This window comes from Phaethon lepturus, unplaced genomic scaffold (genome assembly GCF_000687285.1).
Source record: "Phaethon lepturus isolate BGI_N335 unplaced genomic scaffold, ASM68728v1 scaffold11577, whole genome shotgun sequence".
Classification (NCBI taxonomy): Eukaryota; Metazoa; Chordata; class Aves; order Phaethontiformes; family Phaethontidae; genus Phaethon; species Phaethon lepturus.
In genome coordinates, this window is record NW_010549812.1 from 7,591 (window position 1) to 31,043 (window position 23,453).

The 23,453-nt window shown below is 36.9% G+C and overlaps 1 protein-coding gene across 1 annotated transcript; it reads left to right on the top strand.

The window, feature by feature from the left end:
- The first annotated feature begins 1,807 nt into the window (after window positions 1-1,807).
- Window positions 1,808-22,640, top strand: NETO2 (neuropilin (NRP) and tolloid (TLL)-like 2). The gene is made up of 9 exons (XM_010290370.1): window positions 1,808-1,849; window positions 2,506-2,623; window positions 4,120-4,260; window positions 6,241-6,489; window positions 8,974-9,018; window positions 9,108-9,235; window positions 12,549-12,777; window positions 18,905-19,018; window positions 21,978-22,640. Exons 1-9 carry the CDS (start codon window positions 1,808-1,810, stop codon window positions 22,556-22,558), a joined length of 1,647 nt encoding a protein of 548 aa, XP_010288672.1. The 3' UTR covers window positions 22,559-22,640.
- Window positions 22,641-23,453: the final 813 nt, after the last annotated feature.

Sequence of the window (23,453 nt, forward strand, 5' to 3'; positions counted from 1 at the left end):
TTTTTGTGAAAGAGTTCAGTGTGTCATGTCTGTTCTAATTGCTGTGTCTGTGACCCTTGCATGCAGTACCAGGACACTGGTTCAGCAGTAGCTCTCCATTCCACCATCCCACAGGATCTGTCTCTTTTCTAGACATCTTCCTTCCGTCTTACTGACTGGTCCAAATGAGTCTTTGAGATTCAAAAATATTTTTCCAGGGAGTTATATGGATTTAGGACACCAAGTGATTGCTGTGTTGTTTTTAAAATGCACACAAAAATGGGTTAATGGAAGCAGCCTAAAAGGTCTAAAAATATCCTGACTCATTATTTTTTCCTGTCATCCTGAACACTGATAGCCTTGCTTTCAGCCAAAACACTCCTGTTTGCTATCGCCCACTGTGTCATGTAAATGCATACAGTTTAAGGCAATGTTACCTCAGATGTCCCTGCCCTGTACTCTCAGGAAGAGCAGATACAAGTCTTGTCTCCACCTTTTTGGTGGGCTAGCAACGTCACAGAGAGAAGGACAGCACACATACAGAGTATTAGTCAGAGATACCTCTTTTCTTTATCATACTATCACCTGGGATGAAAGTAATGGCAAAGGTAGGCCCTTAAGTATTTGCTACCTGGCTTGCTTTGAATACAACTTAAGGGTTGTTGAGAGCATGAGAAGGATAGGCATTGCCAGGGAAAGGCAAGAAATGGAAGAGATTAAAAATGAAGAGGATGAAAAGGGCAGGGAACAAAGAAGAGGTGGCCCATATTTACCGTACCCACTCACCCATATAACATGACAAAACTAAGACAGTAAGAGAAATATTCAGCCCATTTATCTTCTGTAATTGCCTGCATATCCATGCTGTTCTGCAGGAAACACGTCCTGTTCTTTTGCACTTACACACGCATACACAGCTCTGGACTATTTATAGAAACAGCACAGGCTTTAGTGAAAGCCAATCAGTCCTTTTAGGAGGCTTGTTTCTGTATCCGCATCGTTTCAAGAAGGGACATCACTAGTTAGTGTAACTGAACATCTGTTCTTTGGGGTCTCTATCTGTACAAGAGAGCACAACCACTGAAATAAACATAGATGCTTTCTGATATTTTTAAGGTGAAAAAGAAAAAAAAAAGGTACACTGTACCAGTGTTAGCTATAGTAGATAGATGTACTAAAAACCTCCCCCAAACCAACCAACCCCCACATTTTTCAATGTTACTTGAAAATTACTATCTGCATTAGTTCTGTTAGTCATGAAAGTATTTTACTCATATTTCTGTGTTTGTTTGCTTTAAGAAGAAAAGACAAAGTCCATTTCACAGTTTAAGCAGCAGCATAACAAGTTATAAAGAGATTGCTATGTCCTTGCAAAATAGAGGGTGGGCATAGCACATCTTTAAGAAAGGTTAATTCAATAGGAGAAAATAGTGACACATGATTTACAAAGGACTGTGGAAACTACGTTTACTTTAACAATAAAAGCCAACTTGAAGTGTTGCTCCAAAACCAAGGTAGGAAAAACCAAAGAAAATATGTAGACAACTTTATAATCACTACCAAGATTCTCTGTTAGGGACAAGTGATCTCAGGAGTACAGATGCGTTATGAGTTCACGTACTCAAACTTAGATCTTTTAAGTGCACAGTTTAAACACAGAAGCTGCAAAAACAAACTGCAAATAATTTTGCAATAGTAGCATCTATATAAATATTAAAAACAAAAAATATCTGAAAACTGATGTCAATCATATGCTAATAAAGATGGGATATTTGTTTATTTTGTTTGCTTTAAAGACTAGTGAACATCCATAACTTGAAGACCAGTCATGGGTACTAGATACTTTCTTCTGAAGGATGAATTTTCTAGGGTGAGTCAGCAATGATTAATGATTGATACTGGGTATTGGGATAATGACAGGAAGTATATTTTTCACTGTATTTTGTTGAAAATACAGAATTATTGCAAAGATGGAAATTGCAAAACCACCAAAGTCTTAACTTACTATCTCATAATCCATTCCTAAAAATCCAGTAAGCTTCTAGGAACATAACACTTGTTTGCAAGACCCATATGGTATTTTAGAACACCCACAGTTGTGAACTTGACATGCAAGGGAGAAAGCAGTTGTTGGTGAGGAAAGTTTCATAATGATATACAATCTGTTTTAATATGGGTAAAGAGAAGAAAGGGCAGCAAGAAGCATACATAATAAAACACAAATGCTAAATGGACACTTCTGGGGACAGACTTTGATTCCTTTTGTTTTTCCCCAAGATAATGTATCTATGACAACGTTACAGTAGCGTCTAGATGGGTTCGGTCAAGATCACTGTAGTTCACGGTTAGTGCATGCTCATTCGGAACTCTCTGAAGGATTGAAAGTCTAACAGCAACACAGGGAAAATCAGAGACAGAGAAAATGCTGTTTCAGCATTAGCCACAAGATAGGAAAATTGGGAAAATACATGAACTTCTTGAATGCGACAATAAAATTCCAAATGCTTAAATCTTTTTTTCCTGCAGAAAATGGTCTATAATTTTGATGAATTACTGATGGTTTTTCCTGTCCAATTTCTCTCATCAGTGTTGCTAGTAACAATCCTTGTAGTGGAAGGGATTGCCGTTGCACAGAAGACACAAGGTACAATTTTGGTTTGATGATTTTCTTTCAAAAAAATGTAACAGTTTTATAATTTTTAATTAAGCAATATAAGTGAAAGAAAGTGTTTGTGTTTGGGTATTAATAGCTCTTGAATTACCAATATGAATTCCAGTATTTTCCATTTTCCCCCTATTTACCTCATTTTCTTCGAACTGAACAAAGCCATTTAGTCGCAAAGAACATGGAAGTTCACTTACCAAGATAAAATTCTATGGTTTTAGACCTTAGAGGTGGGGAAAAAAACATGGAAATTCATATTTTCTGTATCTGATGACAAGCTTTTCAAATAGTCCACCCACAAACATTTTTGAAACCTGCTGAGTGGGGAAAGCATCAGTTTCACAAACCTTATTTTCTCCTGTGTGGAGTTTACCCACACATAGGAGAGAAGAATTCCTTGAACTAACACCTACAGATTTTCCTTGAACAATTTCTGCAGGAGAGACTAAGTTTTCACCCCCATAAATCAAAAAGCTGCCAAGATACCAGTGGAAGGTGATGTAATTTACTGGAGGCAGCTAAGACCTGTATCAGCATGGGCTCCCTCTCAAAGGTCTGCAAAGAAAAACTGCATAAATATAAATAACTTTATGAGAGCACCCTGTGAGATTCAGGAAGAATCTAGCAGAAACCATATATCCTGCGTCTAACTTCTCTCCAGTTCTGCTGATATCAAGGAGAAGGGTCAAAGGTACCTACGAAAAATGTCAGAGAGATCATACTGTTCCCAACTCCTTTCTCCTTGGACAGGAAAGCTGAACTAACAAAGCTCCTGTGAATGGTCTAGCGTGGTGCACTAGCTTAGCAAACTGCATAATCTCTGTCAAGGATCTTATTTGCCTGTACACACAGAAGAGCTTTGATCTTAAATGAGACCTTAGCTACAAGTGCAATCTACCTATTGCTAGCAATTTTATTAAATACCATTGCTGTGTTTAGTGTATTTTCATACTATAATTCATTCTGTAATCAGCATTCTGTATTCCAACAAATTTTTGTAAGTAGATATTTAACCTCAGGGCCATGGACTTCAGTATACTCTGGAATCAGGACCAAAAATAGTAAAAGCTAGAAAATATTTTGTATTACATTTGCATAGGAATGGAGAAGATGTAAGCCATAAAATAATGCTGCTGTCTTGGCAGCCACTGTGACTATTTGACTTAGAAAGAAGAGCATCAACAAATCTAAACTGACTTGAGTAAAAAAAATTACTCCCTCTCTTCCCTTCCCAAGGATTACTGGACATACTTGATATTCAAAAACTGTCATCTCTTTAGGATATACCACATCACTAAATTAAACATAAGATTTTCCTAGCTAGATATTAACAAGTGGCATGTAAGAGGGTTTTCAACCAAAATAAATTACTTTCTTCTTTTATAGGGTACGTGTTATGTCAGTGTTTTACTTGCAAAATTAAATTTGCATGCTTGCAGCAGAAATTATTTGATTGCTTTTTTTGTTTGCTTAAGGTGGGCAAAATATTGGAGTGAATCGCATTCCTCCTACCCAGTGTGACAATTGGGTACGGACAAGTAATGGAGGACATTTTGCTTCACCAAACTATCCTAACATGTACCCACCAAATCAAGAGTGCATCTATATCTTAGAAGGTACATGCTGTATTTCTGTTGTGTTGTAATCTTACTGTTAAATGGATAATCTTGGACTGTTAAAACTGTGTCATTTTACTATACTGTCAAGCATTGTATAGCCATACTGGTAATGTAACCAATTCTGTAGTCATTTGGTTGAACAAGAAGCTAAATTTGCTCTCTGAAGTAATAACAACAAATTAATAGAAAATGCAAACATTCAGAAATCAGCGGTATGGAAGACAACATACCCTCATAGCCAGAAAAAGCAGCATCAGGTCTACTGTAATCTATGAAGGCACAGAACTATTAAGATAAAAAGTGTAGCTTGTTATCTTAATATCACTTCCAATATTGCTGATAATAAACTACAAATGATGGTTGATGACTATCTTCAGTGTTTACCAGACCATACTGTGTTACTGTCTATCTCTCAAGCAGAAAATCTTTATGCTGTCCTTTATTAATAAAAAAGACACATTTGACTGCCATAGCACTGCACTAAAAATAGGGAGATTTGTTAGCACTGCTGAGGTCACTATTAAACTTATGTGACGAGGATCAAAAAATTTCATTAACTAGAATAAAACCACATGCCAATAAGAATATCTTGGATAAAGGGTGCAAGACTTGGGACACATTAATTGTTTTTTCCTCTTATTAGAATGCACCCAAAACCCACTGAAATCAGCTAAAGACGTTGGTCACCTTAATCATTGGATTCATATCCATAAATTGAAATATTTCAAGTAATATGTTTCAGTCAGTTTTTATTTGTACAGGATAGTACTGCTTCATAGACACCCTCATTTTTGCTTGTATGCATGCACATCTGAAGTTTTGCATCTTCCCTGCCAGTGAAGGCACGAGAGAGCAGGTATCCTGTCCAGCTTCAGAGTTCGGACACACCAGATCCATTGCCGAATCTCCCTTGCACAAAGCAGTTTCCATGGGGCACAGAATCCGTTTCCATGCCTCTGTCCTCACAGTCCTTATACAGAAACAGTATGGGTACCTGGGTGAGACCAAGGTCCTCCACAATTTCTAGCTACGATATAGTCCTTCCTGCAGACCACTGCCAATAATGTGCATACAGCTACAAATGCTTTTGACTCATGTATAAGGTGCAAGGTCTAAACGGAATGTGAGACACACATAAGTAAATTCTTTTTGCATTCAAAAGCAGCAGACAGCATGTGATTCTTTAATGCTGTCATTCCAGATACCAATTAGTATCTGAAAGTTCATGTAGCTCAATAGATGACAAGAACAAGAAACACTAAAGCTATTCATACAATATAAAATTACAGTTCCAAACTACAGATGTGAAATTCCGGTCACAAAGTAGCCATAGCTGCATCTCATCAGGATTTAGGGGTCTGATCCAAATCCTGATGTTAGACTGTCACTGGTTCAGACTTACCAACATCTGTAGTCACCTGCATATTAATAATATCTATGAAGCATTTATGCTTCTCTGAATATTCTAATAAAAGATGTCTCCTGCCAAAGGATCTCCAAATCTGGGCTTAATGTTTAGGAAATATACCAGTGAGTAGTTCTTCATATCTTTTTCTTTTCCCTTTTCTGCATCCCTCAAGTGTTTTGTCCTTTTTTTATGTACATTGGTTTCACAGAACATTGGTTTTAATTTATATCTTAATATTAAACCTTGTTTGAATACCTTTGCATATATGTTAATCTGTTACATGTCCTGAGTTAAATTTATGTAATTTCTGAATGTTCAACAATAAAGATCAGCAAGCAAAGAAAAAAATGCGTACAATTCCATGAAAAAGTATCTTCTACACAATATTTTTTCCAGTTGTAATTACAGTGTGTCTTGAGGTTTTGTAGCAGACTGCCAGATGTATTTTGAGAAGTTTCCAATCTCTCTTATTTTGCTGTTTTGGAGGCTTGTCTCTTCATTATTTCATGTCTTCATCTGTTTTTTATATAGATCTTCATTTAATCTTTTGCTCAATTTTTTATGTCTAGCTGCTCCACGGCAAAGAATTGAGTTGACCTTTGATGACCCTTACTACATAGAACCCTCATTTGAATGTCGGTTTGATCATCTGGAGGTTCGAGATGGACCTTTTGGTTTCTCCCCTCTCATTAATCGTTACTGTGGTCTAAAAAGTCCTGCACTAATTAGATCAACAGGGAGATTTATGTGGATCAAGTTTACTTCTGATGAGGAGCTGGAAGGAAAGGGATTTCAGGCAAAGTACTCATTTATACCAGGTAAAGATGCCTAAAATTCTGACCAAGTTAAAGACCATCTGCTCCGATTGAACTCTGTGGATGTGTTCATGCTGACAGTCTAGAGCTGTATTTCATCATAAGTGCTTCTGAAGGCAAAATGACAATGCGATAGGTACCGTCTCGGTCCTGCTAATCCTACAGCATACTTGACTAAAGCCACTTTGGAAAATTGACTGAAGGGAATTACAAGTCTGTAGTTTGCTAATGAAGATGTCAGTTGATCTTGTTCATGCTGAAGGCTTTAGCAACTTCCCTCTTTGTTTCTCTAACTTGTACCAGTTTCACCAGTAGTAGTAATGGAAAGAGCATTTTTGTAGACAAATAGCTGGCATTTTCAACAGCCTATCTTCTTGGAATATAAGACACTATGACAAAAACACCTGAAGCAAATTTACAAGCACTTCCAGCCAGATGCAAAATATTTTAAATCTCCATTCTGAAAAGCCAGAGGATCTATCTATCTATACAGTCCAAGCATCAGCTCTCAGTATAACTAGATTCCCTCAAACCACAGGCTCAGACAACAGAATTGTTACTTGGCTCAAAGTACTGTGTAGTTTACAGGGTATGAAGCAGAGGATAATATGCTGACAGTGCCTTTAGAGAAATGAAAAGTACATCTGCTCTGTGGGGCCACTTAAAACTGGCAGGGCATTCTTTTTACAAGAAAATTTGACCTGATGTCCTTGTGCAAGTACAGCTTGACTGCTGTACTGCGTAGGTACTACACGTGTAGTTACCAGCATTTTATTGTCATTTGGAACAAAAGACAATATACAAATGTCAGCTTTACTTCTACTATAAATGTAGGCATAACTTTTTAATGTCATCTTTACCCAACTGGTCTTTACCTCTACAGCACGTGAAAACACTGTACATGATTATATATTACTGCTTGTAGAACTGTATATTTTGCTAGGGATTTAGACTTGGAAACTCTTCAGATTAACATGGTGACCAGTCCACTAGGAATAATGTGCTAAAATGTTGTCATAGGAACAGTACTTATGCATTGTGCTAAGTCCATTTCCAAAGCCATTTCATTAACATCACTTTCAAAACTAACTTAGTCTAGTTCCAGGCTGGAACTTTAAATATACATTTAAAGTATATATTATGTCACGATAGATTGCAGCAACTCAAGGACTGATATTTTTCTTTCCTTTTCTTTCCTCTACATTTACATGGAGCTTGGGCAAATATTTTGGGATTGTGAAAGTGGAAGAGGACAGGCACGTTCACCCGCACCTCATTTAACAAAAAATCTGTTCACAAAGAAGGTTGAAAATCTCTTACAGAATTTTGCATATAGTAATCATAGATTCCCCTATAGGTAACTAAAACAGAGGTCAAAAAAGGCATTTTCTCAACTGTACTGAGTCTTAAGATCAGGACTGAGGCAATTTAGGGGTAATTATAAACTCCCTATATGGAAAAACATTTAGAGGACAATAGAAAGAGCCAAATTCTGGATCTTCTTATGGAAAAGAATTTTGTAGAAAACAGGCATGCATTTTTGCATGAACTAGTGCTTTCTTTGCATAGACTAACATTTCACACACATACACACACTGTGATTTGTGTGATTTCTGTGGTGAGTTTCTATGCCACAGCTGCAAATGGGTGACCCTTGCAAGTTTCTGTGCTGACTTGTGAAGAAACCTGATCACTGAAATGGAAGCCTTGGACATTCCAGCCCATTACAGACCCATTTTTAGCCAAGCCCTAGTCCCAGCAAAGTCAAGTACCATCAGTTAACCATTATGAAAAAGTATATTCTTAAATCACTAGTAGTATGCATACAATATACTACTACAGTATATACTACAGATACATACGCTAGCTACACGTCTCATTTAGAAGAGAGTAGATAGAGGAGCAATCAAGATGAAAGTCTGCCTTCATAAACAATGTATAGAATTGTGCTACCTGGCCTAATAGAAGAGGCACAGCTACCCAAAGAAAAAGTACCTTTAGTATTGAACTGTCCTTCTTTATATTCTTTATTAATAGCAATTAGCAATTTCAAAGTCCTGATATATTCTAGTAAACTACTCCAGTTCTAATTGTTCAGAACTATCAGACAGCGATCTCATAAAAACGATGCACGCAGAAAGTTCCCCTGTACTCTTGTGGAGCTCCAGTGATTTTAGTGAAAACCGGCATAGTTATATTCAGAATGTAATGTAGGAACAAAATAGTGAATAGTAATTTTTGGTGTTAGGCTGGAAATCTGAGCTGTCAGTATAGAATTACCTTATTTGGATAAGGTCAATCTTTGTGGAATAAGGTTATCATCTTAAAAAACCCTGTCAATGTACCCTCCACTTGATGCAGTAAACTTTCTGGCAATTTTTATTGTGACATAATAAAAAATGGACATAATGTTTAGATTACACTAAAACTTGAAGTGATTCTCAAGCATTGATAGCCTTTGTGATTCATGACTTCTTTCTATTACAGATCCTGACTTCACTTACCTAGGAGGTATTTTAAATCCCATCCCAGGTCTGGTATTACAGTAACAATTTCTTTATACGTGAAATTTTAAATTAATACCATATTGCATTTGACAGCAAGGTATATGTTCTCCCTAGACTGTCAATTTGAGCTCTCGGGAGCTGATGGAATAGTACGTTCCAGTCAAGTTGAACAAGAAGGAAAAACAAAACCGGGACAAGCAGTTGACTGCATATGGACAATTAAGGCTACTCCAAATGCTAAGGTGGGTTTCATTCATATCATTCAGAATATAATGGGTTTCCAAGTCATTAGTACAGGTAATAGTCACTAGTTGTGATTTGCATAATGTCTCACTTTCACTGAAATTAATTACCTGCCGGTGGTTTAGGAAATCCAGATAGAGGATTATTTCTGAAATTAAATTTATACAGCAAGTCCACAGTGTTGTCTTCCTGTTATTTGAAACTTAAAGACAAAATAACTGGGAAAACTGCTTAAGCAACAACTTTCAAGGGCATTTGACTTGGACTCTGGTTTTATTGGAAGACCACAGGCAAAAATGCTGGCTAACAGCTTTGATAAATTTCAGTAAATCTTGCTGCCATGATTTAAAATTTTGTCTCCAGTGGTTCTACTGTACCTACTCCTCCTCAGTCTAATTCACAGTAGAGCACCTTAAAACCCACTTTCATCAGCAGTCTGAGTTAAAATGAAAGACTTGACCCGGAAACAGTTGAGGAATTATCACTCTTTCTCTTCTGACTTTGCTATAGGATCAAACCCTCTTTGCCACAATAAAAATGACAGCTATATGTTTCAGAATCATATACTTGTTAATTACTGATGAGTTGCAGTAAAGAATACTTTTTTTTCTCCATATAGCATACACATCTGTAATTTTGTTTCTGTATATGGATTAAAGCACATACCCTGCTTAAATGTACATAAAAGTTAAAAAATATTTTAAAGCAGTAGCTGCCAAGACGACAAACCTACTCTACACCTTCTTACACGGTCCAAAGAGTTAACTAACCAGCCCTATTCACCAACTTCGAAATTAGTTCTAAAGCAGGAGCCTAAAAATGGTAATAAGAGGACAAGATAAGAAAGAAACTGAAACTCCATTAATATATTTGAGCCTTTGAGGAAGTGACTCAACTCCCAAGAGCCCTAAGTAATAGTAGCAGTTCTTCCAGAAACAATAATAAAACCATTTTCTCTTTACATTGCCAATTGAGTGCACCAGGTCTTACGCTTAAGTATTTTAATAAATTATTGAATGTTGCCAGCAGGCAGAGTTATAGTTGGGTCAGTCTTGAGATTAGATCATCATCCTAAATTATTGAGTTAAAACATTACAGAAAAATAATTCTTAGTATTCTCACAGTGGTTTCTCAAGCTTCAATTCTGGCAGAATTATGATGATAAAGTCCATTAGATCTGATATGGTGCTGTCTCTTGAGAAAAATAAGCATAGACATTTTTAATTTCCTCAATTTGATTTTGTAATAAAAATAAATTTTAAAAACTGAGACAACTGCAGCAATAAAAGGACTTGTAGAATCTGCATAACAGATATTTAATAAATTACCTCCAGATCTCAGAAAATTACTAGAATAATCAATATAATCTAAGAGTAAAGACCTTTTTATACTTACTTGCCTAACACAGTAACCACAAGGAGCTTTCGCAGAGCTGAGCTCTTTTAATGGAATTATTTCTTTGTTTTCATACACAGAAATAGCTCTATTAAGTGTGCTGATTTATTTTTAGCTTCCATTGTATTTCACTGCAGACATACAATGTCAATCATTAAATGAAAATACCATCTCTCAGCCCAAATACTAGAGCTTGCAGCTCACACCCATGTTTGTGAGATAAGACACCAGTGGAAGACAAGTTCTCAATGTAGCTGAGAATTTCCAGCAGTAAATGAACAATGACAGCAGGAAAAAAAAAAAGGAGAGGAAAAAAAAGAAAAAACCCCACATATACTGAAAATCACAAAACAGTGAAATGCAGCATGAGATAATATGGCACAGGCTGCACCTTTTCACAGAACGTGGAAGGGGAGACAGTGCCAGCAACCTGCCTCTGGAAAGGAAGAGCCAGGGTGTACAAGTATCACCTGTCTTGTACTGTGCTCTTTTAGTGTGTTTTCAATAGAGCCTGTTAAGTGTACATGGAGATATCTTTTTTTCTTCCCCCCAAACAAAGGTGGTTGATTTTGTTTTAGTGAATTCTTTAACATTCAGTTTTAAAAGGCTTTAGCACTAGCTGAGGTTAAAAGCGACATGTAGCAAAAGGTCAGAAAAATAGGTGATACAGCACTAGTAAGCGTGCTGTGGTATTCTTCTACTGTCTTCCCTCTTTCACACATTATACAAGAGTTTGAGACTATTGTCATTAGGCAGATGCGTGAAAAACCACGCTGTGCAAAAGTCTTTAGCATCTATAGTATGCGCTGGAGAGGTAATTGTAAACTGTACTCAAAATGCATGCAGTCTACACCCGAGCTTATCTGAGGAACATACTGAAGACCTCATGGACAGAGAAAGAGCACCTCTTCTCCCATGGAGCAGGAGACCTCAGGCTCCACATGAATAGATTTCCTCTCTGTCAAAATAATGGCTATGAGAGGAATTTTTAAACTTTAAAGATGGGCTTTGCAGCATGCTTAGGTGACTTGGTTACATATCTCCTCAACTTGCACTAGAATTTTAAGAATACCAATACAAAAATTCAAGACATTAAAAAGCCCTTGATCTTTTCATGTAATTCTGACTGAATTACAATCTTGCACAAGTTTCCTGCTCCAGCAAAATAAATTACTTGCTTCTCCTCCAGTGCCATCTTGTTTTTCTAATTACCTTGCTGCATGTGTTCTATCACATACACTGCCTTCCCTTGGATTAGATTTTTGCTTTTGGAAGAATTAAGGTTGGTTTAAAACTTACTAACTTTTCCTAGATAGCCAGCTTACTTTTCTCCTGCTTCCATTTTTATTCAAATTACTCCTGACTTCATGGTTTATGTCCTCCATAACAATGCTATGGTTAAGTAGCTTTCATTTTGACGCAACAAATTTTAAATTTCCTTATTTTACTTCGGAGCTTTTCTAACTAGACCCCTTCCCTTACATTTTAACATTGTTTTTATGAATTAAAAAGAAAGACAAGAGAACAGTCAAAATATCATTAAAATTCTTTCAGCAGATTTATGCATTTCATGTATCTCTTCCAGAGTAATAGACTACGCATTTAGCAGAGCTGCTTAGGGCTTTTTTCAGCAAGCGTGTTGCTTTTTACTTCTGTCCAACGGGAGCAGAAATACATCAAAGCAAATTATTAAGTAAAGATTGTTTTGGGAAAGGGGGGAGAAGTGAAACAGATACTTAAGACAAATTTCAAGTAATATTCCACATTGACATTTAAAGAGAAAATGTAAGTTTAAGTGTTGTGAGAGTTACACATATGTGTAAGAAGACAAAACCTCTTATTCAAGATTTGCTAAGAAAGAAAACTGTCTTCTCTATATTACTTTTCCTAGAGGCATTAATTTCTCTTTTCTAACAGATTTATTTGCGATTTCTCGACTATCAAATGGAGCATTCAAATGAATGCAAAAGAAACTTTGTTGCTGTATACGATGGAAGCAGTTCTATTGAAAACCTGAAGGCAAAGTTTTGCAGCACTGTAGCAAACGATGTCATGCTGCAGACTGGGACAGGTGTGGTACGAATGTGGGCAGATGAAGGCAGTAGACTAAGCAGATTCAGAATGCTATTCACTTCATTTGTGGATCGTAAGTAGATTTTAAAGTGCTTATTCACCTGGTATCAGGGTACTTCAGGTATTTTAGGAAAAGCATCAGCTATATATTATGCAGCAGGAACACACAAAAAAGGTTATTTCCATTTCCTTCATCTACTATCAGGTAAATTAAATACTTGTTTTATTACAGTTATAAGCATGGTTCCTGAAGAAAGGCTTTCCTCCACTCTTAAAAGCTTTATTTTTCATTTGAATTCAGTAATAATACATCCCTAGACTATGTCCTTCTCACAAAGAGTTCTACAAATAAGCACAGACTTACTTAAAAAGACAGCAATTGGACTGAAGTGTGCGCACCCACTAGCCCCCATCTTGCAGTTCCCTGCCTGACACCACAACAGGCTCTTGTCAAGCCCACACTGGATGTTCAGAAGTGTTAGAAAACACATGTGACCCTGCAGAGTCTGGATCTTCTTCCCATCCACAGCCCTACCTTCAGTTTCAGATCTGGAACTGCACCCAGTCCAGCTACATCTAAGCTGCTACCTCCTCCTCCTCAGCCGCATGTGGCTCGAAACAGTCCCACACATGCTCCCTTCGCAAAGCCCAGCTGTGTTGCACAACCATGGATAAGGACTCAAATTCAAATTTATTTAAGAAGGCTATATTAAAAGCAGAGCTGTAAATGCAGTCCGGTTTTCTGTTTGGATCCCATAGCCTGGGTTAGAGATCATCTTTATTCTCATTGTAAATGAAGATGTTTCTTGAAAGTGTGCGTTTTGTGATATTTTCTTGTAAGTGCTTTTTGCTCTGAACTTAGTGGAATTTTATTGCCTCACTTACTTGCAAAGGACAACATCGTCCACATTGCAGAACCTGAAAATAAGCGGCATCTTCAGCATAAAAGTAGACTAAGTTTAGAACTGCGGAACGGATCCAAGATACATGGGGAGAGCTGAATAAAATATATCTGCCACTTCAGGAAATCAGACCTATGCTTGTGCTAAAGGTTTTCAAAAAGTTCTGCTTGAAGAATAAATAGCATATCTCTGCTGTCAAAGAAATAATGTTTTTGACAGAACTAATGTGTCTGTAGCCAGTCCTGAAAGGAATCTTTGTCACCACACCTTGCAAAAAAAGTTCAGGTTATAGGTAACAAGTAGATTTCATATTCTGTGCCATAAAACAGTGAAGTTTAACACAGGAGAGAAGTTACTTTAGAAAGACTTTTAGAGAAAGTAACAGAGACTTGTAAGAGAAGTAACTTGTTGCTTACCTGGGTGCATGGTAGTAAGAAACAATCATATGTTTCAAACTAGTGTATTGTTTAACCTACAATAGGCATTTAATAAAGTTTAGATATTGTGAATTTCAGTAAATGTCAGTTTTCAGCACAACTTGCTTGCAAAATTTATAACTGCTTTTCCAATAGCTTTTATTTCAATACATTTCTTAATATTAGTGATAGTGCAAGTTATTCCAGTTTTCAATCTAGAAAATGCTATGAAATTTGCCAGGGAAGTTATCCATCTATATTATAAGTATTGGAGTGGGTTTTTTTGTTGAGTTTGGGGTTTTTTGTGCGGGGTTTTTTTTTTTTTTTTTTTGAGTACAAGAGGGTGAAACAGTAACTACTCCTAAACCTAGAGAACTTTCCAAACTTACAATTTTAAAGCAACTCAAAAGTCATTGGCAGAAGAAAATCTGCAAAGGTACGTGGTTATTCTTATTTATCTTCTAACTTGGGATACTGTCTTTCTTGGATAGGGTAATTCAAAAGTATGTGTCTGCAAAATGTTTCATGTATTTTTAAATAACATAGTGATAAGCAATTTTTCTAAATTAAAATAGTGAATCCATGCTTATCTTATTTTCAGATCGTTAAACTATTTTGCTCTTATACCTTACTAGTGATTTGTAATTATATGAAGCCAACCATGAAAATAATCAATATTTCTGAAAGGGTTTACGTAAATGAACTAATTGTGCACGACAGTCACCTAACACACACCTAGTGCTGCTTGCAGATTTTACTAAGTAATTCAGCTAACAGCAATGTTAAAAATCAATGTATTTGATTTCTGGCTTGATTGAATACATGAATAATGATAGATATAAAGAACACTGTGTACATTGCACCAGTCTTAGGCAGCTGTTGTGAGAGGAGTCCAGCTATGTCCTTGAAGTCCTGGACTGGAACCAATCAATCATTGTGACTTTTAGACTTTGTACTCCCCAAATAAGAAACAAAAGGAAAATTAAGTCCATTTGTCCCATCTTTATAAACTTGTGAACAAAAGCCATGTCCAAAAAATGTTAAAGAGACTACACAGAATGTAAAATAGAGACTGTGCCGGCAGATGGAGAAGCAGCAGCAGAATGTATTATCCAAAAATACAGAAACATGAAAAAATTTCCCTGTTCAGGAAAATAAGAAAAGGAATGTGTCTTGCATCATAATGCTTCCTCTGTGCCTCCAAAAGAGCTACAACCCCATAGGAATCCATATTGAAACACCAGCAGATACACATGGATCCATGACAACCACTCTGGACACAAATTTCATAGAGCCTCCTTTGTATCGCAGTCAGAAATATTTTAGTAGATGTTGTGGCCTATTACATACATACATAGCTTTTTTAAGCTATTCTGTTTAAACGATGATCCTATTTATCCGTTATAAAGTAAAGCTTGCCCAATCTTTCTTTACAAATTCAGAAAGAAAAACTACCTAAGTATTTTCTCCCCACATGTGCTAACAAGGCCAAGAGCCTTTTGTTTTGTAGTCTGCATCATGAACATTTCCGTTTTAACTATTAGTCTTTCTCCCATTATATATATATATAATGGTTAGAAATGTTGAGTACATCTTCCTGTTTCTGTGAATTGCTTCAGGTTGTCTGGGATACCTATTTTTGTATCTAGGTTGATACTCATGCGTAAGTTTTAGTCTGTCATCATTTAGTCCTTCAGAGAGAAGGTGTGAATCCCTTTGGAATTTAATTGCAGCATCATTTTGGACAATACTTACATCATGACATACCATGATTTCACATGGTGCTTACAGATTAATGCTTACATTGTGTCTTAAACCATTAATGATGTGAATTGCCTTAGCATCCACTCTTGATACATTGTAGGCGGTAGTTTGGTACACCAACACAACAACAACTGGGTTCCTTTATATTTTCTTTCCTAAATAGTAGCAGTTGGTGAAACAGTTAAAGACTTAAGTAGTTAAGTCTGAAGGTAGGAAAATGTTTGATTTATTCTTCCATTTACTAGGTAATTGCATGGTTGTACTTAAAAAAAAAAAGTCCCACTGAATCGTGTCCCACTGAAAAATGGTTTGGCCCTTGAAACAAAGTGGGCATAAAACGTTCTTGAAAAGAGGCAGTTGGTTTAGAAGCTTAACTAGGAAGTGTGTCTATGTGAAGAGGATCAAGGAGAGGAGGTTTCCCAGGACCATATGCAGGCAGTTGCTGAACATCTCCAGGGATGGAGACTCCACAGCTACTCAGGCAACCCATACCAGTTAGATGCTCCATGTCCTTATCTTCATGCCATTTCCCTGGATCCCCCTGTATCTGTTTTGTACTGGTGACCCCAACACTGAGCATAGCGCTCCAGATGTGGCCTCCCAGTGCTGAGCAGAGGGGAAGAATCACCTCCCTTGACCTGATGGCAATGCTGTTCCTAATACAGCTGAGGATGCTGTTGCTTTTTTTTTTTTTGCTACAAGAGTGCATCACTGTCTCACATTCCGCTTTTTCTCCACAAGGACTTCCGAGTGTTTGTCTTCAGAGATGCCTTCCAGTCTATATAACATGGAGTTATTCCTCTGCACCTGCAGGACTTTGAGTTTCCTTTTGCTGGGGGAAACATTACAAAGTTCCTGTCAACCCATTCCTCCAGCCTGTCTCAAACAGCAGCACAACTGCTTGGCTTATCAGCCACTCCTCCCAGTTTTGTATCATCTACAAACTTGCTGAGGGTGCAGTCTGTCCCAACATCCAGGTCAGTAATGAAAAGGTTAAACAGTGTGGGTCTCACTGTTGACCCCTGGGGTATACCACTAGTGACAGCCTCCAGCTGGACTTTGTGCCTCGTATCACAACCCTTTAAGCCTGGCAGTTCAGTCAGTTTTTAGTCCACTTCACTGCCCTTCCATGTAGTCTGTACTTCATCAGTTTCTCTACAAGGATATTATGGGATACGGTTTTGAAAGCCTTGCTAAAGTCAGGATGTACAATATCCACCACTCTCTCCTCATCTAAGCTAGTAACTTCATGGTAGAAGGCAATCAGGTTGGTCAGGCACGATTTCCTCATCAAAAAATCCATGCTGACTACTCCAGATGACTTTCTTATCCCCAATGCATTTGGAAACAGATTCCAGATTAATTGCTCTATCACCTTCCGAGGCATCGAGGGAAGCTCCCCTCTGCCCCATTCAGTAGGCCCTTATTTTTCGTGGCCTTCCTTTTGTTGCCGATACACTTGAAGAAGCCCTTCTTTTTGCTTTTCATGTCCCTCGCCATACTCAACCCCAGGTAGGCTTTGGTTTTCCCAGACCCATCCCTGCAGACTCACTGTGTCTGTACAGATTCCTACCAGGGAACCTGACCCTGCTTGCACCTAAGATGACACCTCATTCATAACCAATGCCATGGGTATGATCTATACCTTTCTAAGTATTGATCATATTTTAAAGCAGTGTTCTTCAGACTAAATCTACTTTCCAAACAATTAAATTCTCAACTCAGTGGAGCAAGGAAGATACATGTGATAGCTGCCATGACCTTTTTAAGCACTGAAATTACATAGATAAACTCTTCCAAAATACACTCTAAAGTTCTATATTACATTAAAGTACTACAGCACTTGCGCTACAATTAAAGCACAGGCTTTCTATATGGAACATCTTGCCAGGGGTTAAGCAGTAACAGGAAGCTAATATACACAAGCTTAAAACCAATGAGCATAGGTTACCAAAATTCAGTGGAGTAAGAAACAGAAAGACAAGCTGTATTAAATTTAGGAAATACAAATTCAGAATTAAAGGTTTGAATTTTCTTTTCTTTTAGGCATAACTCCTCTTTTTGTCACTGAGACTCTGAAGCCTACCAAAAGGACTAAGCGAGAAAAACGCTGTATTCAGGGCTAGTCACCTTCCTCCGCTGTACTCTTTGGGTTTCACATCATGTTTCAGAGAATCCAGGCTGCTCAAGAATAAATTCTTTCTATGAAACCAAATAGTAGAATGTCTGTCACACATCTTTGTGGTTTAATATATGACTCCAATAATAACATACATTTCTATCATTAAAACATCCACATTAGTGAGGCAGAGAAAGGGAGGGGGAATCAATTTCTTGTCCAGTGCTCTGAATTCATAAAGAATTCCCTATATATATTATACAACATCCTGAAAAGAATTATTACTATTCTTTCCAATATATTTTTCTAATGTCAAGGAGCTATAACAAACATTCACGGAAACATAAAATCTTCAGGGCAACTTTCTCGTTCATTTATTATTTCAAATTTATAACTATATATAGACAGATAGATAAAAAGCTGAACTGTACTCTCTCTTAATCCCTGCATTAGCTCTAATAGGAGGATCTAAGAGCTTTGATTCACAAGCAGGAATGACTTAGATGCCTCCAGTTACTGAAATGTCTTGCAATTACTGACAGTCCTCCACAAGCTGAAATCTGATTTGCCTTAAGATACTAATGGGCTCTAAAATGCAGATGTTCAGGAACTGCTTCACAACCAGCTATACCATCTACATAGCAGATGCACAGCAGATTGAATAAATATATAATTGACAGCAAGCATGCGATTTTTAAGTATTAAGTTTTTAAAGACAAGTATTAAAGCTTTCTTCCATTATCTGTGTTGTGTGACTGTCTCTAGCTGCTACCCATTTTAAGCAAGAAGGTTTTTTTGTATCATTGATAATACACCTGAAAGCAACCTCATGAAGAGAGAATAAATCATACGATAATTAGTGATGTGCAGGAAAAGTGATTGTGTTTGAAACAGAGGTAAAGAATGAGTTTGCATGTTAAAAAAGTAACAGGAATTTACTAGTTTTATTGCAATGCATCAATTACTGAATATTCCTAATGTTTTCTTTCTCTCCTGCAGCTCCCTGCTCAGGCAATACTTACTTCTGCCATAGCAACATGTGCATCAATAATTCTTTAGTCTGCAATGGCATTCAAAACTGTGCATACCCTTGGGATGAAAATCACTGCAGAGGTGAATATAGTGCAAAGTGTAGCCTTTATGAGCTAGGCTGGTCAGTTTGCCTTTCAAGGAAGTAATGAAAAGGCTTTTTCCTGGAAATATGCTGAAGACAGCTATTTTATTAATCTCAGGAAGGTGTTCCAAATTTTTTATTTAAACTCAGGAAACATGTAAGAATCCTGAATATTGATCTTACTGAATTCTATTTCCTGTTAAGCTGACATCCTTTTAAAATAGAGTATATGCTGAAGAGGAGGAAATTTAATTATAAAGCAGTATTTCCCAGGTTGCATCCTATTCATTTCTAAACTTTAAATGAAGCAAGGATCATAGGGACAGGTAATACCTTTTATTAGAGAAAAGAAATATAGAGTTGGAAAAGACAGACAAGCCTTCAAGCACAAATAGCCTTTCTCAGGACTGAAATAGAAGCAACAATCTTCAAAGACAAATACTATTTTAAAACATTTATTTTCAGTTGTTAATTACACTGTCTCAGAGTAAATGCAACTGCTGCATATGGTGTGAGAAAGGGTGGGAGGAAGGAGGAATTGTTAGGAGGCAAGAAGTCATCAAAATCACTGCTTCTATAACACAGGGCAGGGGAGGATTGTTTAAACCATCAAACTACCGTAAAGACTTGTTTCAATATCAAGTTTTGAAAGAAACAATCTCATGATTTGAGGAAATAGTTATTCTGCTAAAGCACAACTATATTCACCTGTGCTTCAACAATAACTGAATTTGAGTTGGAACAAAACCAGCTTAAGGTCAACATTTTTTCTTGGTAAAAGAAAAAAAAAAAAGAAACAACAACTTAAGCTTGGGCTTTTTTGACAAATGGAATAGTATAAATAGGTCTTAACACAAAACTCCAGAAAGGTTTAAATACATACTCCACTGCAAAGATAAATGGACCCTGCAGGAGGGGTCAAAACTTCCTTGATAGAAAATTTGAAATAAAATGGCTTTTCAACACACAAATGCAGCTTAATTTTTTTAGTAAAGAAATATTACTTTGAAACTGCATTTTGAGCAAACAAAAACATTCACACCACCAATACTCCACTGCAAGGTATATTATGGAAGCTTTCCAGTTAACAAAACTGATCCATAACTCCCAAGTTTTCAGTGTAAAAGTAAGCTTCCTCTAAACAATCTTTAGCTTTGATAATATTCCATGTGCCTCCCTCAGTGCCATTTCTAGATCTTTTTCCCATTTCTACCAACTTCTTTCTAGAATCTTGCCTAGAATCCACACTTCACTCACGTGCAGTATTTAAAAAAATTAATTCCATAAAGACTGTATCACAATGCAAAGAAAGAGTCTTTCCCGATATTTGTAAATTGCTGTGTCTGGTGCCAAATAACCTTCCGTGTTTTATGTTGAACACAGTCTAAATTCTGCTTTCATACTTGCATAATTAAGAGACAGCTGAAGACTGGATCCATATCGCCAGCTAAGATAGACTGAAGGGACACTGATGCAACCAAATGAGCATATCTAGCCTTAAAAAGAAAGTTTTTCACAATAGTGCGCAATTCCTGCAGGTACCCAGAGTTCTCATTTAGTCTGTATCAATAGCTACTGAAATCTGAGCATATTGTGACCTACTTTATGCCTAAGCCCAGTGACACAAAAATTGATAGGAATGTCAGTGGTGTACAATTTCTTTTTAGAGACTGGAGAAGAAATCACCTTTTGCATAAAATCTTCCAAGAATTAAGAAACCTAGATGCAGATGAGAGAACTGCCATCGCACTGAAATGTATACGTCCCACAAAACATGGTAACATTAAGATCTAAGCTAGGCAGGACAAGGGGAGAACCTCCTTCACATTGAAGGTATAAATATAACTCAGAGTAAAGAGTATAAGCTCTAAAATAGAACTGTATTTCAGACATAACTTCTTCTTGGTCAATTCCTTGGGAGTCTGCTTAGTAGATGGATTGTTTCAAGGAGCATATGATGATACATAACTCTCTCTGCATACACTGTGTGTGGAGTACTTAGGGGCATAACACACATACCAAGATATCTGAAAATAATATGCAACGTTCAGGCTACCACATTTTCTTCTACATAGTCTTAAATGCTTTTCTCCCCAACAGCAGATGTTGCAGAGTCTCAGCGTAGAATTCTTTTAGCCCCCTAGTACAAGTACGTTTACAGAACAGAAATCCAACTATAAAATTTTAATCTTCAAATAAGAATTTTAAGTATGGAAAAACATGATGTTCTGATGCTGCCATCTTGTGTGTTTTCATATGAAGTACTAGCCAAAAGTGCCATATGATTCAGGTTGGTTGGGTCACCCCCTGCTCCCCTCCTCTCCTTTTTTTTTCCCAACTGACTTGATTACTGGACTGCTATAACTGGAGTATATCTATGCTAAAGCTCCCTGTGTTGAAACAGGTATAACAGACTTACACAATAGGCAGTGTCATTAAATTTCCAAGAGATGTGAAAACAAATAGTACAGTCAATCTTACGTCATCACTAATATTTCACTTTAAGAAGTGGGTAATTTTAAATCTAGGTTTCCTTCTACTGACATCAATGGGAAGGCTACCAGCAGGTGCAAACCATGGTAAGAGAAGCATCATCTGTAGCTGTATAAAATCCTATTTAAACTCATAGATTTTGGAATATGAATTGATGAGTATAGGTTCAGGATTGAAGCCACATCCCAGCCCAGTCAGCCTGTACTGTCCACAGAGTTCCACCTGCCACTGAGTTATCATATGGCAGCCACTAATGCAGCCAGGGAATTAGACTTGCTGAACAAATGCACAGATCCAGTATGATAAATCCCATTGACATACAGGTCTAGTCTGCAATGCCATTAAGTAATTTCATTAATACAGCACTTAGATGGCAATCAATACAGCTTGCTTCCTTTTAATACATGATCAAAAGTGTGAGAAAATAATAAAAGCCTGATCGTAATCCTAATTTTTTATTTGCAGAAAAGAAAAACGCTGGATTGTTTGAACAAATCACCAAAACTCATGGAACAATCATTGGCATCACATCGGGGATAGTTTTAGTTCTTCTCATCATTTCAATTCTAGTACAAGTAAAGCAACCTCGCAAAAAGGTTATGGCTTGCAAGACTGCTTTCAATAAAACTGGTTTCCAGGAAGTATTTGATCCTCCACATTATGAACTGTTTTCACTAAGAGACAAAGAAATTTCTGCAGATTTGGCGGATTTATCAGAAGAACTTGAAAGCTATCAGAAAATGAGACGTCCTTCAACAGCTTCCAGATGCATTCATGACCACCACTGTGGCTCCCAGGCCTCTAATATGAAACAAAGCAGGACAAACCTCAGCTCCATGGAACTTCCCTTTCGCAATGATTTTGCGCAGCCTCAGCCAATGAAAACATTTAATAGCACATTCAAGAAGAGTAGTTACACTTTCAAACAAGCACATGACTGCCCTGAGCAAGTCATAGAAGACAGGGTGATGGAGGAGATTCCATGTGAAATCTATGTTAGAGGAAGAGAAGATACGGCACAAGGTTCATTATCTATTGACTTTTAATTTCCTAGTGAAGGTGGTATCAGTGTATATACAAGAAGCTGGTGTATAATGACAGTATATGTATTAAATATGTACTATATGCAGCGTGTGAGATGCACACACTTTTAGCTTATTACACTTCATTTAGGAAAAAACCCACAAATTCTTCATAACTAATTATTGCTGAAAAATGGTGGATTTCCTCCCATCTTCCTAAGCTACCTATCTAGTGGAGGAGTAAGACAGAGACTTTGCATGGAAATAAGTTAAGGTTATTGGAAGGAAAAAAAACCCAACAACTACTAATCATTGAACACTGAAAACAATGACTACTATTCTCTTCCTCATATCATTTCCTCTTCTTTAGATGTCTGCTTTTCAAGACAATTTTAATACCTCAGTTATGAAAATAAAAGTGCACCACGTGTATGTCAACATAGGTGTCTTATTGTATTTGTCAAATTGAAAGTAGAGTTAGTGTTAAGTGCCAGTTAAGACTCAAGAATTATGTTACAGCCACCTGTTTCATCTTGCCTACCATTTATACTGCCTTTAATTATCAGTCCCTTACTCTCTGCTTTGTGGGAAATAAGTATGAAAGATTGCTGCCTTTCAAAAATATTGAGTTATATTCATTTTACTACATTTGGAAATATATAATCTTTGCAGCTTTTGATTAACACACAAGTACTCATGTTATTCTAGATGTAGACTTTTACAACAGTTTTCTTTCAAGAAGGTTTAGGATTTTAAAATATTCTGCCATATATTATAGATCCATATGGCTCACTGATTTCACAGCTCTGTAGTTAGAAAATGTTCCTGCATTTTCCAAGTATTTACATAAATAGACTTTACTGTACATTTGTATATTAAAATAGCCTTTTACTCCTTATCACAGCCAATATTCCCTACT